Here is a 21,766-nt window from a genome sequence, read left to right on the forward strand (position 1 = left end):
CAACGTGTCAGTCATTGGCGGAGGGCAAGAAAGAACGAACCTGTTTATACACACCTCGCCGCCAACAAGATCGCATATGAAGTTTTATCCCCCTCCCAGGCGACACCTGCATAGAGGGGGGGGGGCTCATTTGCTCACACATTCAGCATTCCAACAAAAGCGACGACCCCCTTCCCCACTGCTCTCCCCTCCCACGCATGCACGAATGAATCGCGCCCGAACATGGAACCGATAATGGCTTCTTGATTACTGCAATTACGCAAAGACGTGACATTCAAATATTAAAGTGACGACACGCCGACATAGATTCCGACAGTTTGATGAGACGATATGTCATCTATAGACCACGCCCCCTGCCAATCAATTCTTCTGGGTAATGAGTGGCGTCAATAGGTTGGAATCGTTTAACGCCAAGCTCCTTGGAATTCATAATGGAGAATTGTGATTGAAATAAGATCATAATCTTGCAGGACCGAGAACATAATCTCCGGTTTGTTGCGATGCATTTGATGAGACAAAGTTTAACACGGCACAGAGTAATGAAGACTGCATGGCAAGTTGGAATACACTCCGTCCCAGAAATTTGCAGTAAGGCCGATCGGAACGGATAAGAAGGGGAGAAAACGAAGGGGCGGGGCAAAGCAATGCACGCTGCTGCAAATGGCTGGTAGCTGCAGTGGCATTGCTGTCTCTCACGCGTTCATTGGTCGAGCACTCTTGAGTCACTACTTGCGCAAAGGACTTGTTTCCGTTCGCTTGATCCACATACTTCTGGGACGGAGTAGCTACAGTTAAAAGTTTCCATGTGCTGAATCTTCCAGATTTTACTCATAGCCTATCCAATATATATATAGCCCCAATCCCACCACTCACTGACATAAATGTTCACCGTGAAGGAAGCCCCGGAGGCGAAAAACGCCCGATTACGACCCCCCATGAAATCGTCCCAAAAGGCCGAGAAAATTCAAAAATCGCTCAATCGGCCCTTCCTTAAGGGTGAAAATGTCCTTTTCTCACGTCCTTAGCAATCGTTGCCACGGACATTTCTTTTGCGCACATTGTTTCCTTCAATTCTTAATTGTCGACATACATTATATTTCTCACAGATCAATAGCACACAGATGAATGAACTCATGACTTTGAAAAGGTGCCTGAAACAAGGGTGACATCTACATAATAAGGAGTTTCAGCCCAGATACAATTCCGTATATATTGTTATACTCAATGCGTAAATATCTACATCGTGCTTGTTTTAACTAAATGTTTAGTGGGTATAATGACATGCAATTCCTTAGAGCTTGCCGTGCCTGTTGTTGTCCATGGAAACGGACGTTGCTAGGGAACTTAAAGAATGTTTATTTTCACCCCGAAAACTACTGTAAGGGAATTATGCTAGACTCTTCGAATTTCAAAATGCGAGCATCAGAATTTATTACAGAGGCAAGGTAGGCAAAAGAGGGAAATGACGGAAAACAGTTATTATCCAATTACGTTCAAAAATGTGATAATGACAAAAGAAGTAAATATAACATTTTCAATTTAGTGTCGCAATTTAATTCGTAAATGCAAAACATCAAACTAATTATCTTGAAACGGTTATTACTTACTCAGTTCTTTATTAAGAAAATAGACAATAATAGTTTGAATATTTGTACCTTATTAGAGCCCATACACACAAAGTTACTTTCTAAACTTTTCAAACTTATACATATGTTCCCCATCATCCAATACAACATGCAGACATTTTCAAAGTCATTAAGATCTATGAAGAACCCCATCTATAACATGATTGCGACCACAACGTGGCCGAAGGTCACGCATGCGAGCGTACAAGACGTGGCCAAAGGCCACGTCGAAAGTACGCGAGTCATCCTATAAATTCCGTGAAAATCCATGAACAGTACTAAAAAATTGCCAAGATGTCTACTAGAAAAGGAGATTTATTCCATATATTTCAGGACAAATCAGACCACAACTTTATAATCATGCCCATTGGCAAACAGAGATCAAATTGATTGAATGATTTGGCTTATTTTACTTCACTTTTATACCACTTTTGACTGATCTCGAAGATGAGGATGAGTGATGATATGATGAAGGGACACTCAGAAAGAATACCTACGCCCTGGTCAGGATTCGAGCTCTGGACCTCTGGCGTCGTAGTGCGCGGTACTGACCACTGCGCCACGGAGGTCCTTCCGAGCTCAAAAGAACCCTCAAATGGGAAGTAAAAGAAGAGCTTCAGGTGACTTTAGTATTTCAACTTGACAGGTTATGAAAAGATGGGTATAATAGATTTCATGAAAGTGAAAGGGGGAAGGAACCAGTGGCTAATTCCACAAGGTTAGCTTCCAAATATGCAGCTTGACCTGTACTGAAATTTGAGGATTCTAGGAACCATATCGATATAACAGTTTGAACCATGAGTTTCGTAAACTTATATTTTGTGGATGATGTGAGGTGCACCAGCATTTACAAGTAAACGTACTTCATACTTCATCCATGCTAGTTTCAAATTGGATCATTTTTATGTAAAAGATTTCTGTGTTATGTTAATCAGCGCCGACTATCCCCCCCTACCACGATGACTGACAATATAAAAGTTACTTTCACGCCATACGTTAAAATCTTTTTGGTCAATGGCGTACGCAAGGAAGAGTTCATAGAGCTCCAGCCCCTCCAGAAATTGAGAAAATGAAAATTTCCAAACGAAAGCAAGAACGCGATAAAAACTAAAGTGGCAATTGGAACCCCCTTAAAATGATCCCAGATTACCATTTCTGTCTTTGAACGGCTTTTAAAACGAGAGGTTAAAAATGCTCTCGATGTAATATCCACCATAACAATTCCAGCCTCCTACGAAAAAATATTGCGGACGCTAGTGTTTGTGAGATTAGGGTATTTCACTATGTCTGTGATAAAAACTGAGGTTACAAGGACAAAAATGGAACAATAATTGCGACAGCGTTTTTAGCCTGCAATAATGTGAGGAAGAGATGTTAGGAATTTAAGAGATCTTATTAAAAGCTCACCCTTTGCATAAGAGCAGCATAGATATGCAAAAGGACCAATTCTTCTAACATCGTGCCACGTGCTCGTTTAGCATCTCATTAGTGAAATGAAAGTGACATTCGAGATTACCATCATACCCTGATTGAAACGCAACATCAAGCCTCAACGAAATTGAATCACATCGACGTAACTGCTCAGACATAATTAACAACCGTTTACAAAAAACTCCCCATAAACTCAGGAGAATGTTTGCAACGTAGTGGTAAGTGCACTACAACATTCGGTTGCCTGAGGTAAGACTGACCAGACATCTTTTTTTACCTCCCGCTACACTCACATTAGAGGAAGCGTCGGCAAATTGAGCTCAATGAGAAAATTACTGACCCCTGCTAATTCGAAGGGCCTGCAAACATCAGCCGACGACATAAATAAGGATTACGAAATGGCATCGCACACGACAAACTGGGATTACTTCTAATTTTTAAACCGTTGAATGGATCGCCAGTGGCAAGGTGAGCATGTTATGCCTTGCCGCCTTCTTCTTCTTGTCCACCGGTGGCAAATTAATACGGCAATGGAGACTGGTTGCTTCTGAGTTAAGTGTGACATCTTGCAGATTTGCTTTTTTGTCAAAGCAAGGCATGTGGCATTACGAATGCCATGTTGAGTTCGAGAATTCGTGCACAGGACGAAAATGATGGAAATAAGGGAACTACAAGGAAGCTGTCAAGCTTATTCCTTGGTTGCATTTGGGCATTCACTAAGAATCACGTTTCTAATCTGCACGACAGACCAAGAAAACTAAAATCTCTATGGACAAAGCAGCCTTTGACACCAATCGCCGAACATAGTAATCCTTCAAAATCCATCCCCACAAGAACTAAATTTCCTAGAAAGTCCTATTGGATTGGAAAACACTTTGAAGAGTTGACTATTAGCTACTTTGTCTACGGATGACAGCAGCCAATCAAACACTAAATCAAGTGACAAAAGGTGACGGTATTTGTTCTCCACCATGGGTATGCAACGTAAACTATTCTCCAGTAAAGGTACCACCCCTGTGCATGTGCATACATGCTATGAAGGCATATGGAGCGATGTGGAGATAGAGCTCCACATATTCTTGATCTCGGCCATAGTTGGGATGATGTGATCAGCATCATACCCGGCCGCCTTTATCCCCCCAAGGTTGTCCTCAGGTGCTCATTGATACGAGGTCCACGCAGTCGCGCAGAAACATGGAAATGGCTGGCGAACCAAGCACGGAAAGAGCGTTACCATGGCAACGACTGGGCAAAAGAGGGGGGCACAGTCACGGACACGTCTGAGTTGTAACACACCCATTTGCTTTCAATGGACCCCTGCAACCCAGAAGTGTCCGTACCTTATGGGATGCCGCCCATGCTCTTTCGGACCATCTTGACAGAGTTGCGGGAGTTGAGTTGATTTATTTTACTTCGCCTTTCTGCCACTTCTCGTTAATCGCGAAGATGTGGATGAGACACGATGAAGTTGATGTCGCCAAGAACATCCATGCTGGGATTTAAACCAGGGACCCCTGGCATGGTAGCTAACCACTCCGCCACGGAGGTGGGCCCAGTGATTACGTATAAAGCAACACCACTTGAAGTGTCCGGGAAGTTGCCACAGCATGTGAAGGTGCTCGCCAGTTAAAAATTTACCCAACAAACTTTCTAAACATGAAGATAAAAAAAGCAGCAGTCCCAAGTACCTGGAGATCAAAAATCAATCCGAACTCTTCTATTAGGGAGGAGAAGAGCGATCATCACAAAGAAAGGGGGGAGAAAGGGGGTGAGGGTATGATCCACACACAAGCACTTCCCGAAATTAAAAAGAATTTCCTTTCGATCCACCTTTTAAAAAATCAGAAAAGTGCGTTAAGCTTATTATTCATTCACAAACAGCGAGATTGACATCGCGTCCCCCGGGAACGGATTCCCTTGTCTCCTCCGTCAGCCTCTGGTAGAACAAACAAGCGAGCGACTCAACTGCCGGGAAGAACGGGATGCTTCCGGTAATTCAGTTTCCTCGGGAAAAAGTTGGTCCTTATCTCGAGTCACACACTTGGAAGCTGCTTTTTTTCTGTGACGTAATATCAATCAATTTCAATTACTTTTTCTGATCGAATATTAATGACTATCCATTGGGAGAGAAAATATCCACTTAGAACTTATGCATCTTTTTGCAGGTTTATGCATGAAAATGCATGGTTGGGTTCCAGGATGCGAAATCACCGAAGACTGGTGGGGGAAAGAAGATCTTAAAATTACACACACACACAAGGTATATGTACTGTTATTAAATGTAAAGTAAATTACTAAATATTTTTAAAAAAAACATTACTATTAAATCGTACATATAAAGAAATAAATTTAATTTATATATAGGCCTATCAGAAATTTATAAAGTTACAAACTAATTCCTTTACTAACTGGTTAAAGATGTTAATAAATTACGAAATGTAGTTGTATTATATACAAGCTTTTGCTTTCCATTAATATAAATTAATTAAAAGAGAGAGAGAGAAAGCATTCCAACACTTGCAACTATACTACCTTGTGTGTGCTTTCGATATTATCCTTAGTAAAGTATATTTGAAGTGAAAACTACTCGTAATAGCTTATCTTATGCTGTTTTTATAATAACTCACCACGGAAATTTTTGGCGGGGGCTTTTTGAGGCCACGATTGTTGGGGAGGGCCCCAAAACTTCGCACCCTGTTGGGTACAGCATCACACTCATCATCAGGCACGTAGCCAGAGGGAGGGCTAAAGGGGTTGAAGCCCCCTCCGAAATCCTACAAATATCTAATTTGAATAGTGTATAGTGGTAATTAATTATACTTCCTTTAATCAGGATTAAACATCTTGTATAATAAGTTGTAATATACTGGAAAATTCATCTTCAGGGCTTCTTCCCCCATTTTTCTCCTTTAGATGGCGACTGCCGATAAGTATAGGCGCCGGAAGGGGAGACATCGATCAAGTTTTTAAAATGTAGAAGTTCGTTATTTTTATTGTTAATAACATAAATAAAGTTAAAACTGCATTAGATCGAAAACAGTTTTAGTGTATAATAGAGGAACGGGTAGCTCAGTAGACTCTCGACAGTGTACGTATCCTTACAAGCAAGGCGTTCTCATGGTTCCAAGGCCTCACCACGGCTACAAGTATTTATTCATAATCAATCAGCTGAATCGGTGGTGAACTCTCGACTTCGCCACCTAAGTTCCAGGGTTCGAGTCCCGGCCTGGGAATGGGTGTTCTTTGAGAGTGTCCTTTCATCAATTTCATCTAATCATCACTCATCTTCATTGTCCCGTTTAGTTAAAAGGGGCGGTAAATAACGAAAATACAAATATGAATCAATCGCTACTTCAGTGGTCTGAATCTATGCCAACTGCTAGCTAGCATTGGAATTTGCTATGCTATTTGCCAACTCTACGGAATTATCCTACATACATGGATTTGTTGATAGCGCGAATGTAATAGGGTTTGATTGTAAAAGTACACACAGAATCCAAAACGTGCCAATTGACACACATTTTGATTTCAATAACACGTTAACATCCATAAACTGCAACTAATGCACCATTTAGTGTGCCACTTTTTATGCATCAAATGACATAGATAGTTGTGTAATTTTGTTATCTCGAAATGATCTTGTCTGTCTTCCAAATTCATGCATTTTAGTGCATCACACGGAATCTCATCTGATAAAAATACCCTTTTATACATTTCTATGTGTATTTTGACAAACTAAAAGGTCCATCATTTGCAGTTTATGCACGTTAACGTGTTATTGAAATCAAAATATGTGTGTCAATTGACACGTTTTGGGTTCTGTGAGTAAAGTTTATCATTTGTATATTATACGTCACTTACGTCTATCACTTTACTTCACCATTACGATACACTAGTCTCCTACGGCTCTACAGCAATATAATTACCGTGTGACCGAGTTTGAGTTTTAAGTCCACTTTATGCACAGCTAGGCTGATCGGGACTCGACCTCCAGTTTAAAGTGGGATCCGAATCACTATCGAACCCGGGATCTACCGTATTACAGACCATATCAACGCCAATAAAAATATCTCCATACGAATGAGAAAAGCTGAGGCTGCGCAGGCGCCAGAGCTTAGCTAACCTTCAAGGATGCACTTGCAACGGCAATTGAAGAAAGATTGCCATTTTACCTTCTCAAACACGAGCAGACGTTTTTAAGTCCACATCGTGCTCAGATAGGCTATTGATTAGATTTTTTGTTAATTTGAGTCACCTTTCTACCACTTTCGGCAAATCGCGACACCGAGGATATGATGGAATTGATGAAGGGAAACTCACGAAGAACACCCAAACCCAGGCATGGATTCGAACCCGGGACCCGTGACATTGTAACACGCTGTAAAACCATTTCGCCACGCAGGTCGACTCTTGAGGATGGAACCTACAGTTGAAAGTAGGATCCGATTAACTGCCAATGTGCCTCCACAATTAATGGAACTAGCACACAAGAAACGCTGCATCTTGCCTTGTGAATAACAGAAAAACACTCTAGAACGCAGAAATAAAGAATCAGCACAGAATAAACCCAAGCCTAACAAACAGAACATTTATATGAGATTCCATTATACATTTCCCATGCTTCAATGCTCACGCAGATTAGCGTGGCTGTATCAATGAAATTACGGAGAGAAATATATACCGTGGTCGTGGAAAGGGATTTGATAACACGGAGCTATCAGCATTCCAGATAAAATTTATTGGGGCGGTGCCCAGTCTTCGGGACGAAATCGCTGCCAATTTATCTTGAGTTTGTAAGTAAAGCTATTCATCATCGGGCCTATTTCATTAGAAAGTCTGAGAGAACGATATAATTCTCTCTCGTTATTAGTTTGGCATTCTTTTTGGGTTGCGCTCTGGTCGTTTCCGCCTTGCGCAATGCTTTATGGGTGAAAAAAAAGTAGATGTTTCCACGACGAGGTGAAATTAACTGTTTAAATCTGACCTTTAATGACATCTTGTGTCACGGCACATCGCTTGCTAGATGCTACGTGAAGACCAATTGAAGTGATCATCATTTCGGCTTACCTCTGACCCTCAAAGTGTTCTTATTTAACCTCGTAAATTACGCCACCAAACGCCGAACTATCAAAGATATCAGATCGTACCCAAATTGCCCTCTACGACAATCGCATCGGTCAAGTGTATCCGTACATCTTATGTGTAAGAAGACTAGGATTGTGATACACTAGCATGGAGGTTCTGGTGGGTAAGGGGCTTCCAAACAAGATTTCTCGAGTTCGATTCCAGCAATATAAACATTGCCGCATCTTACAGATGCAGACATAGGCTGCGTTTGGTGCTCATCACACCACGGATGTTGCGAGCGAAAGTCTACCCGCCCCCTCCCGTCTAGATATTATCATTTGCAAAAAAGAGAACACGCTTATTTTATTGCTAGTCGACAACAGAAATAAAGTTGAGTTCATTTAAATTCCAGCAGATCAATCAAAGTGAAATATTAGTTAACTAGAAAACTAGAGTGAAAAAAAAAGGTCAGAACTTAACGTTTTTCTTCAACCACTTAATTCATAGGATAAATGCTTGCACGAATTTTCAAAATTCCAAAAATGAGATTTTCACGCGAGGAAGGGGGGGGGGAGAACCTAGACTAAAACAACACTCAAACCTTCAACGATTTTTCTTGGACGATGTGTGTAAAAGTTAATAACAAAATAGAAATTCTCTGCATCTCAGTATATTAAAGGTATAAAGTGTGGGAGAATAAAGAAAAACAGTTGTGCAATATATTCCCTCAACTGATGTATATTGTGGATGATCATTTTTCCAAGAGTGGAATAATATAATATATATTTATTTAAGTGATGAGCACGGTATGACAACCTTGTGCATCACTATGTCTCAATACGAGATACAAAATTGAATATACTGGGTGAGTCTTTTAAAAGAGGCCCCGTGGAAAATGCGCTCCTTGCATGTAGGCGACCCTGGTTCACCAAAGAGAAGAGCGGGTTAGAGAACAGTCCAGGATATCGGTGCCAAGCATATTCGATGACATGACATGACATATCGTGGACTGTTCTCTGCCCCGCTCTTCTCTTCGGTGTACCAGGGTTGCCTACAAGCAAGGAGCACATTTTCCACGGGGCCTCTTTTAAAAGACTCACCCAGTATAATTATAAAGTAATACAATAGATCCTACAATCTTATATATCATCATTAGTTCATATAGTAGCTTTCCACAAGTTCAGCTATTAAACCTCGAACACAGGGCCGTTAGCACCAAACAGCTCTGCTATGCGGGGGCGGGCAATATCTAAACTACAGAACAGTGTTAGTTTTGTGTGTTTTTTTATGCGACCCAAAGATAATCGCAAAGATAGAGTTGAAGGAATGAAAAAGGTTCGAACCCAGGTCCTCTAATAACTAGCACTTCCAGGGTGCTGGGAGATGGGAAGAAACAAATCAGGAATGGCTGCTGCGAAACAATTTAACAACGTGATAAGGAGAAGTCACGCGGAATTAGCAATCGCGCTGCAGTAAGACCAACAATCACCACGTACCTTCGTGTCCTGCTCCTTAGGGATGCTGGGTGCAGAAGCATCATCGCGCGTGAGATGAGATTCGTTCGCCATGGCTGCCGGTCCACTGGAGGGAACCGCGGGAGAGAAACCAGGAAATGTGAAACAACGTTAAACCGAGTCCGAGACACGTGACCACACCACCTCGACCTGATCCAAAGTTTTCAAGTGAAAGCCACCGGCAGGTTCCACAAAAGCTTTGGATGCAATTCGTCCACACTTAAAACAGGTCCGCAGTGAGGAACGGGAGAAAACCCAACCACTACAACTTAAAAAATCTGATCCACCATAAGGAAAAAAAAAAAAGAGACCAAAAATTAATTACAAGAGAAAAAAAAAAAGATCCGAAATCACGTGCGCAAGATTTCCATGCGTTGGCGGGGCCGTTTTGCTAATCATCTTATGAGAGTCTAGAACATTATGTAAGCATTATCTAACCATTAATCACAGGTGTTCAGTAACAGTGGTCTGCAATAAATTACTGCCACATATTTGTGTGTGGTGAGATAACAACGTTGTAGAATTCAGAGGATCTGTTGACCCAGTGAGGCTCCGGTATACTACTGTATTATATCGCCGTCATTTTCTGGCACTGCCTCCTTGCTCGTATCAATTTTCTTGCCCCTATTTACAGTCACGAAAACGCACGAAACTGTCACGAGTAGCTATCACAAGGTGATTGAGTTTTTAAAATTTCCATACAATTTCCACAATAATCACCTCAGATACTACAATTTAATGAACGTGTAAGTAATTAAAATAGATTTCCTAATTCCCTTCTCTGGCGTAGTGGTAACGTTGCCGCCTTGTAATCTAAGGGTCTCGGGATCGATGCCCGGTGGACGCGTATAGTGGTTCGGATCTGACTTTAAACTGTTGATCCAGTCCCGATTAGACTACCTGTGTACAATGTGAACTTAAAACTCAATCAACTGGGTTACACGAGGGAAAAAAATCAACGTATCGCAACTGATGAGTTGTATGAGAGAAAAGCAGAGAAAAATGCCACATAATATTATCCAAGAAGTCTTGCTTTCGGTACTTAATGATATATTTAATTATACGTTTATACTGCTATGAACAGCATGGTTACCTTAAATACAGCAGTGTTACATGAATATGTATTACATAAAAATGGAAATATAAAACAAGATATTTGTACAGAAATAGAGTAACATATGTGTACAATATTTTACAAACATTCTAAAACTACACGAATTTACAAAATACAATTAAATCAATTAAATGATAATCCATAAGTCACGGAAATACTCCCCTAATAAGTAAAGAGTTTCTTTTCTAAAAGTTCAAACATGTTTAAAAGAACTCCGAAAACCAGCCTATACAACGACTTTTTTTAAAAAATGTTATTACTGTTTTAAAGTTTCATACGACGGTTAGAATTCACAAGAGATGTAGAGAGAGCAAATTAGAGAGAGAGAGGTAAAAAGCAGGCACACAGGGAGAGGTATAAACCCAGACATAAGAGAGAAAGGTAAAAGAACAGTAACACACAAAGAAAGATATAAAATAACAGGATTGTAAAAAGAGAGAGAGAGAGAGAGAGAGAGAGAGAGAGAGAGAGAGAGAGAGAGAGAGAGAGAGAGAGTTGAAACAACAGGATTACGAAAAGGAAGAGTCAAGGAACAGGATTAGCAAGAGAGAAATAAAAGAACAGGATTACAAAAAACAGGGTAAATGAAAACGATTGCTTGCATACACACACACACACACACCCACACACACACACACACACACACACACACACACACACACACACACACACACACACACACACACACACACACACACACACATATATATATATATAACAATAAAACAAAAAGTGCAAAAATTCCTTTTTTACATACTTCCTTCCTGCGGCAAAGGCAGAGAAAGAGAGAAGTAAAACAAGAAGATTACAAAAAGAGACAGAGAGAGGGTAAAAGAACAGGATGATGGGGTGGTGAAAAAGAACAGAAAGAGAAGAGAGAGAGACATTTGGAGAGCGGGGAGGAAGATTTAGAAAGAGAAGATGTTACGAAAACTTGGTGCACGTGGCAATGAGGCATTACAGGAAAAGAAGGAAACAGTAAAGATAATGGGTGAGAGGTGAAACAGGATTGGTAATGACACACCATTACCTCAAATAACCGGTACTTTAGCACGGGCATGTTGAATGCAATGGAACATCAGTTACCCACCATTGCTCGGAGCAACGCAAACTCTACGCACAGAAAAACCAACAAACGGTTCGCCGCTCCAAATTAGCTAGAACGTGCGATAAAACAGAGCGACAAAGTATCAGGTTACTCGTTACGAAAAGAGGGAAAAAAAACAAGCAAGGAAACAACAGATTACAGCAAGAAAATGAAGAATCTGTGTCGCGTGGACCATAAAGTGGTCTTCCTAGAGCAACAAGAAGAAAGAAAGAAAACAAAATTTGACAAAGAAAGACTAGCTAAGAATATATCGAAGAAGTTAACGCTTTTCAGGCATTACTGAGCAAGAGTGAAACATGAAACGTTACATCCAGCAAGACGACGTTAGATAGAATTACACAAGAAAATTGTGAATGGATTTGCCTAAAATTTTGTCAATAATGGTCAGAGGGCTTCCTAGATGATAAGCCTGTCGCGTTAAAATCAAGGAGCCTCGGGTTCCAATCCCGCTGTACGCCCAGTCCCAGCATATAGTGGATATAAAAACAAACTTTGGCAAACCGAGTAATGAGTAGGGACGTGAAAAATTCGCGCGATAATATCGCGAGAAGTTAAAATCAAACCTTATAGTACAGGTATTTGATTACATTATATGTCTAAAAATATATGCGAAAGTAAAGAAATTTTTCGAGAATTTCCGTTATAGGAGACTTCCGAGACCGGATTACACTATTCACTCGTAGCTTCCCAATTTCCTCACGATGGTGGGTTGCCACCGGTCCTATACACAGGCCGAAACCCAGAGACTGAACCAAGGCGGACTTGAACCCATGTCGTCCCGCAGTCGGGAGTCCAAAGCACGGCCACGGAGGAGGACAATCAAGAGACCTAAGTAACTAAAATGCTACGTGCTAAAAAGTAATATATGTAAAAATGTAGGAAATAAAAATAGCATTTTTCGAGGTTACTGTTGTGTATTGGAACGCACGCAGAACGCATTCAAGGTGTCGAATATATTATAAAAGACATGCACAGCATAATCCAAGATTATTTAATTGACATCAAATTGCCATACAACAAACTATAACGAACTCAATTTATACAAGACAAAATACCATCTGTTTTTACTCACATCTCGACAACTTCAAAGGTATTATAAACCATACAGTCTATTTACATAATCCGCGTCACACACACGACAGTTACATACAATGATTTGCAAATACACTTGCGTGCAAAGAAATAGACACACCTCACACTTTTGACATAAAATGTTATTAAATTTATTAACATCATACGTATTTATTACTGAACTTTATCTACATATAAGTAGGAGATTAGACGCCTCCATCTGGATAAACATTTCGTGTCTCTCCAAACAGTTGGAAGAAAAAGTAAGAACAAATAAACATTTTATGTCAAAAGTGTGAGGTGGGTCTATTTCTTTGCACGCAAGTGTATGATACAAAGTAATATTGAATTGACTGAATTGAAGTTTCAAGTTCACTTTATGCACAGAAAGACTAGTCCGGACTGGAGTTGCAGTTTAAAGTAGGATCCGAAACACTATGCCATGTGCCTCCACCAAACATTGATTTTAGTATCATATGAAGGAAGATATGAACGTACATAGAAATCAGTTCCTTGATGATAAAAATACCTTTGAAGCTTGTTTCCAACCATTCATCTATCGGTATCTCAAAGTTGCATACAATAAACTCGGAACCCATGTTCGACAAGAAATCCGGCTCAATATCCAAAATCAGGATTTTCCCGCCAGAAGGACCATGTGTAGTGAATCACTTCAGATTTGACGTAAAAACCATACTACTGTACGACACAATTTGTTATAATTTTCTTTCTCTGCATATCACCGAACCACATAACTGGCACTCAGGTCTTGAAAGAGAATCAACCTGAACAATAATAATAATAAAAAAAGTTAAAAAATGAGAGACTTCCGAAAAGATAAATTGTCACCTACCCATGCGAAGAAGTTCAATAAGAATCACTTTCAAATACTGTCCACTATTACACTTTTATCTGATTTATTTGTGCACCAGTTATTCCATTACATTGAATATTTCACCATAACTTTTGTTTAATTCTGTGTGTTATCTCGAATGACATTTTCCTAAAATTTACAACCATTATATCTCCCGTCGTTCTTTTTTTCCCTCTCCGTCCCCCTTTTTTTCGGCTCAAATGTTTCATTACGCAACTTTATTACCACGTCCAAGTGATTTATTCTAGTTTTCGACCAATTTAATTTGACTCGGCGTCAGCCATTTTCCATCTCGAACATCCCTCTTTTTAGCTGTTGCTATCCCCTCCCTTCCCCCTCCTTTGCTGCGAACGAATCTTATTCCGAAAAGAGGGAATAAAACACATCTTTTGTTGTCTTGAACTGTGACTCAAGCTACGAATAGGCTTACGCAGGCGATCCCACTATTACATTCTACAGCCAGTGTTTCGATACTGTCTCCGAAACAAAACAAAAAAAGAAAAAAAAATGGTGAAAAAATAGAGAGGACGGGATTTGGGGAGGGGGAGAAGAAACCATTTACCAGGATGTTTTACTTCGCCACCAAGGTCAGCAGGTCTGCGTTTATACAGCAGTGTTGCCAACTTAAACTAAATGTTCCGATCGAAATTATCGTTGTCAAATCATTAACGGTACCTCACTTGGATGGGTTTGGGCGACATACTTTGCCATGGCAGCAAGGCAAGTTAATTTTGCTGAGTTTGCTCGCCTGGGCAATTACAGGCTACTGAGACTAATTATATATATATATATATATATATATATATATATATATATAAAACTTATTTAGAAGCACATAACCTGTATTCATGTACAGATATTATTACAATAATTAAATCGAGATGATTTAGGTGGTAGGCCATGTAGCACGCATGGAAGAGGAAATAAAAGAGTTTACAGGATTCTTGTTGAGAAACCTGATGGCAAGAGACCTGTAGGAAGGCCAAGACGAAGATGGAGGGATAACGTTGAGATGGACCTAAAGGAAATCGGTAAGGATGGAAAAGATTGGATTGATCTTGCCCAGGATAGGGACAGATGGAAGGCTTGTGTTGCTGCAGGCATAAACCTTCGGGTTTAAGAAGGCTAGAGAGTTAGTTAGTTATACAAAACACAAATGTTGTTCTAGTTATATAAAAAGTATAACTCTAGTCACTACAAAAAAGTTGATTGTTTTAATTTTACTTCGTATTTCTGCCGAACATACACAAGACAGAACCCAAAACGAGTGAATCCAGACGCCAGAGCCCCGTTAGTCTGCAAGAATCGTCATTCTACGAGAAAGAGAAGTATACTTTTGGGTGTTTTTAGAAAGGGTCACTCCTTCCACTCTAGTACTAAAAAGTATGGATTTAATTAGAGCTGCTATGGTTAGGATTACACGGACACAACGCCGGCGTTGTGCAATAAAAGTAGTTCTCGAAAAATTTCTCTCCTTTCGAGAAGTCGCCATGGTATGCCAAATTCTGAAAAATAAACACGTGATCAGAATTCCTTCTAAAGCCTTCACGTGAATAGGCCACTAGGTCTCTGGTTTCATTAAAATAATCTCGTTAAAAGCTTGTTGGTCGTAACGGAAACAAAATTATCTTCATTTTTTTCTCCTTTAGGCTAATGAAGATGGTTGATAATTACATGACATTTTATGAAGGGCCACTTACAACCATGCTGAGGCCAGGACTCGAATCCTACTCCTAAGGTGCCGAAATAGTGGGAAACCACCAACGTTGTTGTTGTGTTGCTGTCAAGTCCACTTTTATGAACAGATAGGCTAATCGGGACTGGACCTACCGATTAAAGTGGGATCCTAACCACCGCTATGTGCCTCCGCCGGGCATCGAACCCGGCACCCCCTGATTACAAGGCGACGATGACTACGGGGGCTCCGAAGCGGCTAGAAAAGACTGACCATCTTGGCTATTTTTTTACAAGTTTTTATTTGCGGTGGCCACGAGTTGGCAACTATCGCATTACATGTCCAGCTACCACTCTCCCCTTTCTGGCCGCAGGCACAAACACACACGAGAACACAGAGAGGGGATGGAAGAATGAAGGTGAATAAAAAAAGCTACACGCAATGCTCCTTCTCCTCCCCATCCAGTCCGTCCCACATGAGGGACGACGGTCGCCGCTGAAGAGGTTCCGAATCGACCTGACCTCTGGTGAAGGAAAACAGAACTCTCTGGCAACACTTGGCCAGGGCCTTGTAAACACGTGTTATTGCCTGCTCCGCTCTGCTCCCGGCCGCTGACAGGCTGTCTAAACCGTGTGACTCATTGATTTGACATACGCTGTGCGTTATTCGACTCTCAGCTCATTTCGCAGTCTTTTATTGCCGTGACAAAGTGTTCTCAAGAAATGCAACCTACTCTCTGCGCGATTAATAAAAGACAATGGACTGACGATGCAATGCTATCATAGATGCGACGTGAGGCTGGCTAGCCGATTGCATTCCAATTTGCCTCGTCGTTCTTTCGAGCTCTATATACGCCATGCCCTATATTATTATCTAATGCGGCAAAAATTAAGACGTGCAATATCTATTATTTCAACACAATAAAAATGCAAATATAAGCTTGATTGTAGGAGTCACTTTTATGACGAAGTGTTCCTGATTGCCGACCGAGTACGTTAACGATCACGTCAATCAAGTTCACGGGTTCAGATCCCGTGAGGACGGTCTCTTGATCAATTTATCACTCGTCAGCATCGTCCCGATGGTCCACAAGTGGCAGAAAAGCGACGGTAAATAACAAAAATAAAAGTACTTCTGATCAATAACTTAACGGGTTTCACTACACCACTTGAATATGAGTGGTGTCAAGGTACAAGGGGGATGATTCTACGCTCCTGTTCTGTGTTCGCCACCACAAAAAAAAAAAAAAAAAAAAAAAAAAAAAAAAAAAAAAAAAAATCCACTCAGTAGCAGCGATGATGATAAATCAGGAGAAGAAAGTTACCCTGAGATAAAGTAACTGCTTCCATTTGCTTCAATCTGTAGGCTGGCCCCCCGTGGCGGAGTGGTTAGCACATCGCGCTACGACATCAGGGGTCCCGGCCCGGGTTCGAATCCCGGCCTGGGCATGAATGTTTGTGAGTGCCCATTCATCAATTTTATCATATCATCACTCATCCCCATCTTTGGCAAATTAGCCAAAAGTGGCACAAAAAGCGAAGTAAAATAAAGAAAATCAATCAATCAAACTGTAGGCCCATCTCCTACCAGCCTTCGAATAATAAAATCATTCAAAAAATAATTTACTTTAAAGGAGTCATGGAAAAATACTTCTTTTGAGTTTAGTCAGCCCTGTATGCACATAAATTCGTCAATGAACTGCTTTCACTAGCATTGTTTACACGTTTTTGACTCGTATCACAATCTATATACTGCAATCAAGATCCGTCTAATCTTAGCCCCTGTACTGCAGTGTGGTATTGGAAAAATCTCAAGTATGGGGAAGGGAAATCACAGTTCCTACACCAAGAGTCACAAACTGGCAAGCAGATGGGTGTGCAGATGCCAGAGGGCGGAATTCCCCCTATTCCGTCTTCAAATACCACCCTGACTGCATGTTAGCATTACACTTTTTTCCAATGTAAGGTGGGTCAAGAAACTGTCGCCATTAAGAGAAGTAGACCAACGTGTGAATATATTGCAAAAATAGAGTTTGGAAAGTTACCTTTTAAGGATAAGTTGGTTCTAAAAGTAACTAAGTTACTTTTACACTCACTTCTTCTAGAAACTCGATATAACCCGCGAATATACATATGGTCCATGGGCGAACTGCAAGCGGGCTGTCCTTTTCTTTAAAAACAATAAGCTAACACTGAAATTAACAGCATACAATCAAATATTAAAATTTAGACAAAAGAAAATTGAATGCAAATACGCATAAATTATACAATAAAGAGGGATGGGGCACAAATAAGGAATCTTGGAACTTTTTGCATTGTGGCTGGACAGAGAGGTTAAAATAGTTGAGAGGCGATAACGAAAATAGGGTTATTAAAACTTCTACGAACAAATATCTAATAATCTAGTGAAATTTACGAAAGTGCAGTGAACGCGAGTGACACTCAAAGAGGGTATTTGTGAGATGGGAAAATAAGACAAGGAAAAGAAGGGGTGTGCTATATTTTTAAATGTGTTCACAGCTGTAAAGGCTCTGCCTGAAATAAATTATATTCTAATCTTTATTCCCGATACTAACACCGCCTATGCGTCGCACGTTGCTGGTTCAGTTTCAATTACAGCTCCATTACAGCTTAAGGTAACTCTCTCTCTACATAAAGTCAACCGCTATTCTTTTTCAATATTGCTATCTGTCAAGAAGTTAAGCCCAACACTATGAAACGGTAAGTCAATCAAAAGAATATCACATGGCTAAATGTTCGAATAAGCGAAGCGAAGGCAGATTTGAACTAACAGGTCAATATTCTGTGACCTTTTCAAGATGGCCAAATGTTCAAGAAAGGGAGACCAGTTTTGAACCTCTTAGGTTTGTATTCTGTGACTTTGTGAAGTACAGTGGGATCCTTGAGTATTACCGTGCAAATTGTCCATGACTATTTTCATTTATTTTCTCTCTTACATTCGATGTGTTTTTAAGCCATGGATTTTTATGTATGATGGTGCAGAAGTTGTCAACAGCTTGTTTTAAGTTTTCTTTTAATTCTTGAAGCTCTTATTGGGTCAAATAAAGTGCACGAACACGGTGATGGACAATTTGCACGGTAATATTCATGGATCCCACTCTACATGCTGTATACTTGTAACAAATGGTTATTTTAAAAAGGAAGTGTAAAAACGATCAATTGAGATATATTTACAATCTTATGGCGTTGCTTATTCAAGGACGTGTGTTTTAATTTTACAATATGTGCCCTGGGCCAACATTTTTGAGATCGCGATAGTGTGCTGTTGAAAAGTTGGGAAGGAGAATTAATTGTTAGCCTCGGTAACATTATATTTACACTTCCAATAAAAGGTGGGGGTTGCCGAAACACGATTATTAAGCGAAATAGCAGCTCGGAAGTATGCGCCGAAGAGATAGACACGAAGGAAAAAAAAATCGCATAATGCCACAGTCCCGTCAGTTCGGCTCTGGGGGAAAAAAAGGAACAGGTGAACCGAACCGGTTTGAGCTTTGAACTTAAATGACGTATACAGAAAAATGACGTGGAGGATATTCCGTCAAGCATTATCAATGGTACGTTCCACACATCATGTTTCAAAGCTAAAATTTCAAAGCACATTTTTTTTACTCTCCCCACCCCTCCTTTGCTTCTGAAAAAAAGGGATGGGAGGTTTCATTTTGAAATGTTTCCACCACTTCTCACTCTCTCCCATCCCTCCTTTTAGAAACTCTCTCTTTCATGTAGCAACGCACGGCTCACCCTCCCTTACCCCACACCCCGCATGCACCGAGACATCAAAAGGATTATTTGAGTCGCTTGTGTCAGTTATCTCAATCGCAGAAGCTGATCAGGGGAACCATTAGCGATGTGTGAAACGCAGTCTCATGCTCAGGACTTCAGACGTAAAGTTATGCTTCATTCCAACCCCTCCAAAAAAATATTCACCCCCCTCTCTTTATTTAGACACCCCTGCAAGCAGAGCATCGACTGACGTCACTTGTGGCAAACCCTTTCGCGCATAATCACGTTATCAAAGCTAATGAGTTTCCTAGCGGGGGGAACCGAAATCAGCTTCCGCGTTTGTTCGTATCGGGAATCGGACGTAATCTTTCTCGCGTCTGTCCTCCAACCACTTGAGCAGCTTAGGTTTGCCATAAAACCGGGAAAACAACTCCAGGCGAAATATCTTAGGGGAGATTCCAGACCGAAGCGACAGCGGTGGTTCACACCGACAGCACCCACTCAGTTTAAAAAGGATTCACCGAGCATGCCCTACAACAGACCGAGGCGACATGTTGCATGATATTATTCAGACCGAAGCGAGAAGAGCTCTCTGACTGGGCCGTTTTCTCAATGACATGGCCTCGGGTTATTGTTCACGTACTTATAGACTGAAGGGGTTGGTGTAGTTTGTCGCTGCAGTGTGAACCACGCTTGTCAAGCGTCACCTGTCGCTTTAGCCTTCACGACCAGGGCTGGATTGAGGCCCTCATAAATGTAACGCCTAGGTAGCCTTTAACCACCATGCTATCGGTTCCTCCATGAAGACTGACGTTTTTCACAAATTATTATTTATATTACTTACAAATGTTTACAAGGAGAAAGCAGTTCTCTTTTAAATAAACAAATGGAAGTGAAAGTTGATTATGGGCCATTTTCATCTGGTTCAAAGATGCGGAACAAGGAATTAGGTAAGCGTCTAGTGATTTGTAATATAGGCTATTGAGATTTGAACTGGCACAGAGAAGCTAAAGATTGAAACCTCAATACAAGAAAAACAAAGAATACGGCAGAAAACAGAAGAAAGCACGAGTTATAAACATGCAGAAACTAAATTAAAACCACAGTCTCAGCGCTGGTTGAAAGACAACTGTATACATTTATATCAACCAGAAGGCGTGTTAGTTTACACCACTTCTAAGAATTCGAACTCGTACAATTCATCCTTTAGTAGATACATACACAGACATTTGTTTGCTCGTTTTGTTAACCATAACGGTTATTAAATTTGGCAATTCAAAGTAAATTATCTTGAATTCCAGAAAAAAATATCGCCTTTGTCACTTTCGGCTTATATCGATGATGGAAACGAAGGATGACTGATGTAGGGGCAACTACAAAAAACACCCACGTCCAGTCCGGGAACTGGGGTAGCGAGATCGCTACACACATTATTTGGTCATCCTCATCTTCGCGATTAGCCAGAAGTGGCAGAAATGTGGCCTGGAAGGGGCATTCCTTTACTTTATTCTTGAACGGTACTGCTCCATATTTTCCATATTATACCTAACCTCCTTTTTCTTCAAGCTGGTCTAAATGACAAAAATATGCTATCGAATTGCTGCCACAACACATGTCGTGTGTTCTGGTGTCGATTGGCAGCAAATGGTCCCGATGGCGTGGTGGTAACGTCATGATCTTGTGAGATGTCCAGGGTTCGATACCCGGTGGATGCGCATAGTGGCACGTTGCAGTCCCGATTAGGCAATCTGTGCATAAAGTGAGTTTGGGCAAAACTCAAATCATCCAATGATTCAACATGGTACCAAGATGGTTCTCAAACGAATCCAATTCCGCATTAACACCAAAAGGGGTGTTGTGTTGCTCCAAGTCAGTATTTCTGGGATGACTAATGGCGTTACCTTTACTTGGGTGCTACAATCTCCATCACACCCCACCTTGGACAAGTCGCCGAGAAAGTTTCTAAGGTAAGCAACAAAGTACCAATGCCATAAACTGTTATATTTTCGCTACGGTATTACTTATTATTACCAGCGGAAGTAGCCATTATGTTAACACAGTCTCTCTCACACAGATTATTAAAATTGTTTTATTACGAAACACTACTGCAATACTTCGACTCTTTTCATTTCCGCCCTCAAAACTTCCACAGGAATTTGACGTTAGGATGACGAAAAAAAGCAACGTAATTTATCACGTGAATCTGTTCAATGACTCCCCGCCCACCTTTGTTATTTATGCGTGTGAACATTCTGTCATTTGCATCCTTCGTTACGTAACAACTAGGTTAGTGGGGGTGGGGAAGGGTATCCCGGAAATGGAGCGGGGGAATCATCCTTTTTTGGTTCACACAAGATGTAACGACCGCTCAAGCGAGACAATTCCGTTCCTGGAAATGATTCAACCCTTCCGTAACGCATGGCTGACAGATTGTTACAGTTTTCAAAAGTAAACAGTACGAGAGAGCAACAGTTAGTATAAGTTCAATTTATGCACAGAATGACTAATCGGGTCTGGACCTACTATTTAAAGTGGGATCCGAAC

At 40.7% G+C, this 21,766-nt stretch overlaps 1 protein-coding gene across 8 annotated transcripts in view; it reads right to left on the minus strand.

The window, feature by feature from the left end:
* Positions 1 to 21,766, minus strand: part of LOC145994646 (TOX high mobility group box family member 4-like) — an 855,605-nt gene that overhangs the window by 89,242 nt on the left and 744,597 nt on the right. For 2 of the 8 annotated variants that reach the window (XM_083130781.1, XM_083130753.1), the window contains exon 1: positions 9,620 to 9,706. The exons of the other annotated variants lie outside the window; for them this stretch is intronic. In XM_083130781.1, the coding sequence (XP_082986907.1) occupies positions 9,620 to 9,691 (72 nt within the window). In that variant the 5' untranslated portion in view covers positions 9,692 to 9,706. Of the gene's footprint in view, positions 1 to 9,619; positions 9,707 to 21,766 lie in introns of those variants that run through there. 8 annotated transcript variants of the gene reach the window in all.

Source organism: Lepisma saccharinum, chromosome 1 (genome assembly GCF_977018435.1).
Source record: "Lepisma saccharinum chromosome 1, izLepSacc3.1, whole genome shotgun sequence".
NCBI classification, from domain to species: Eukaryota; Metazoa; Arthropoda; class Insecta; order Zygentoma; family Lepismatidae; genus Lepisma; species Lepisma saccharinum.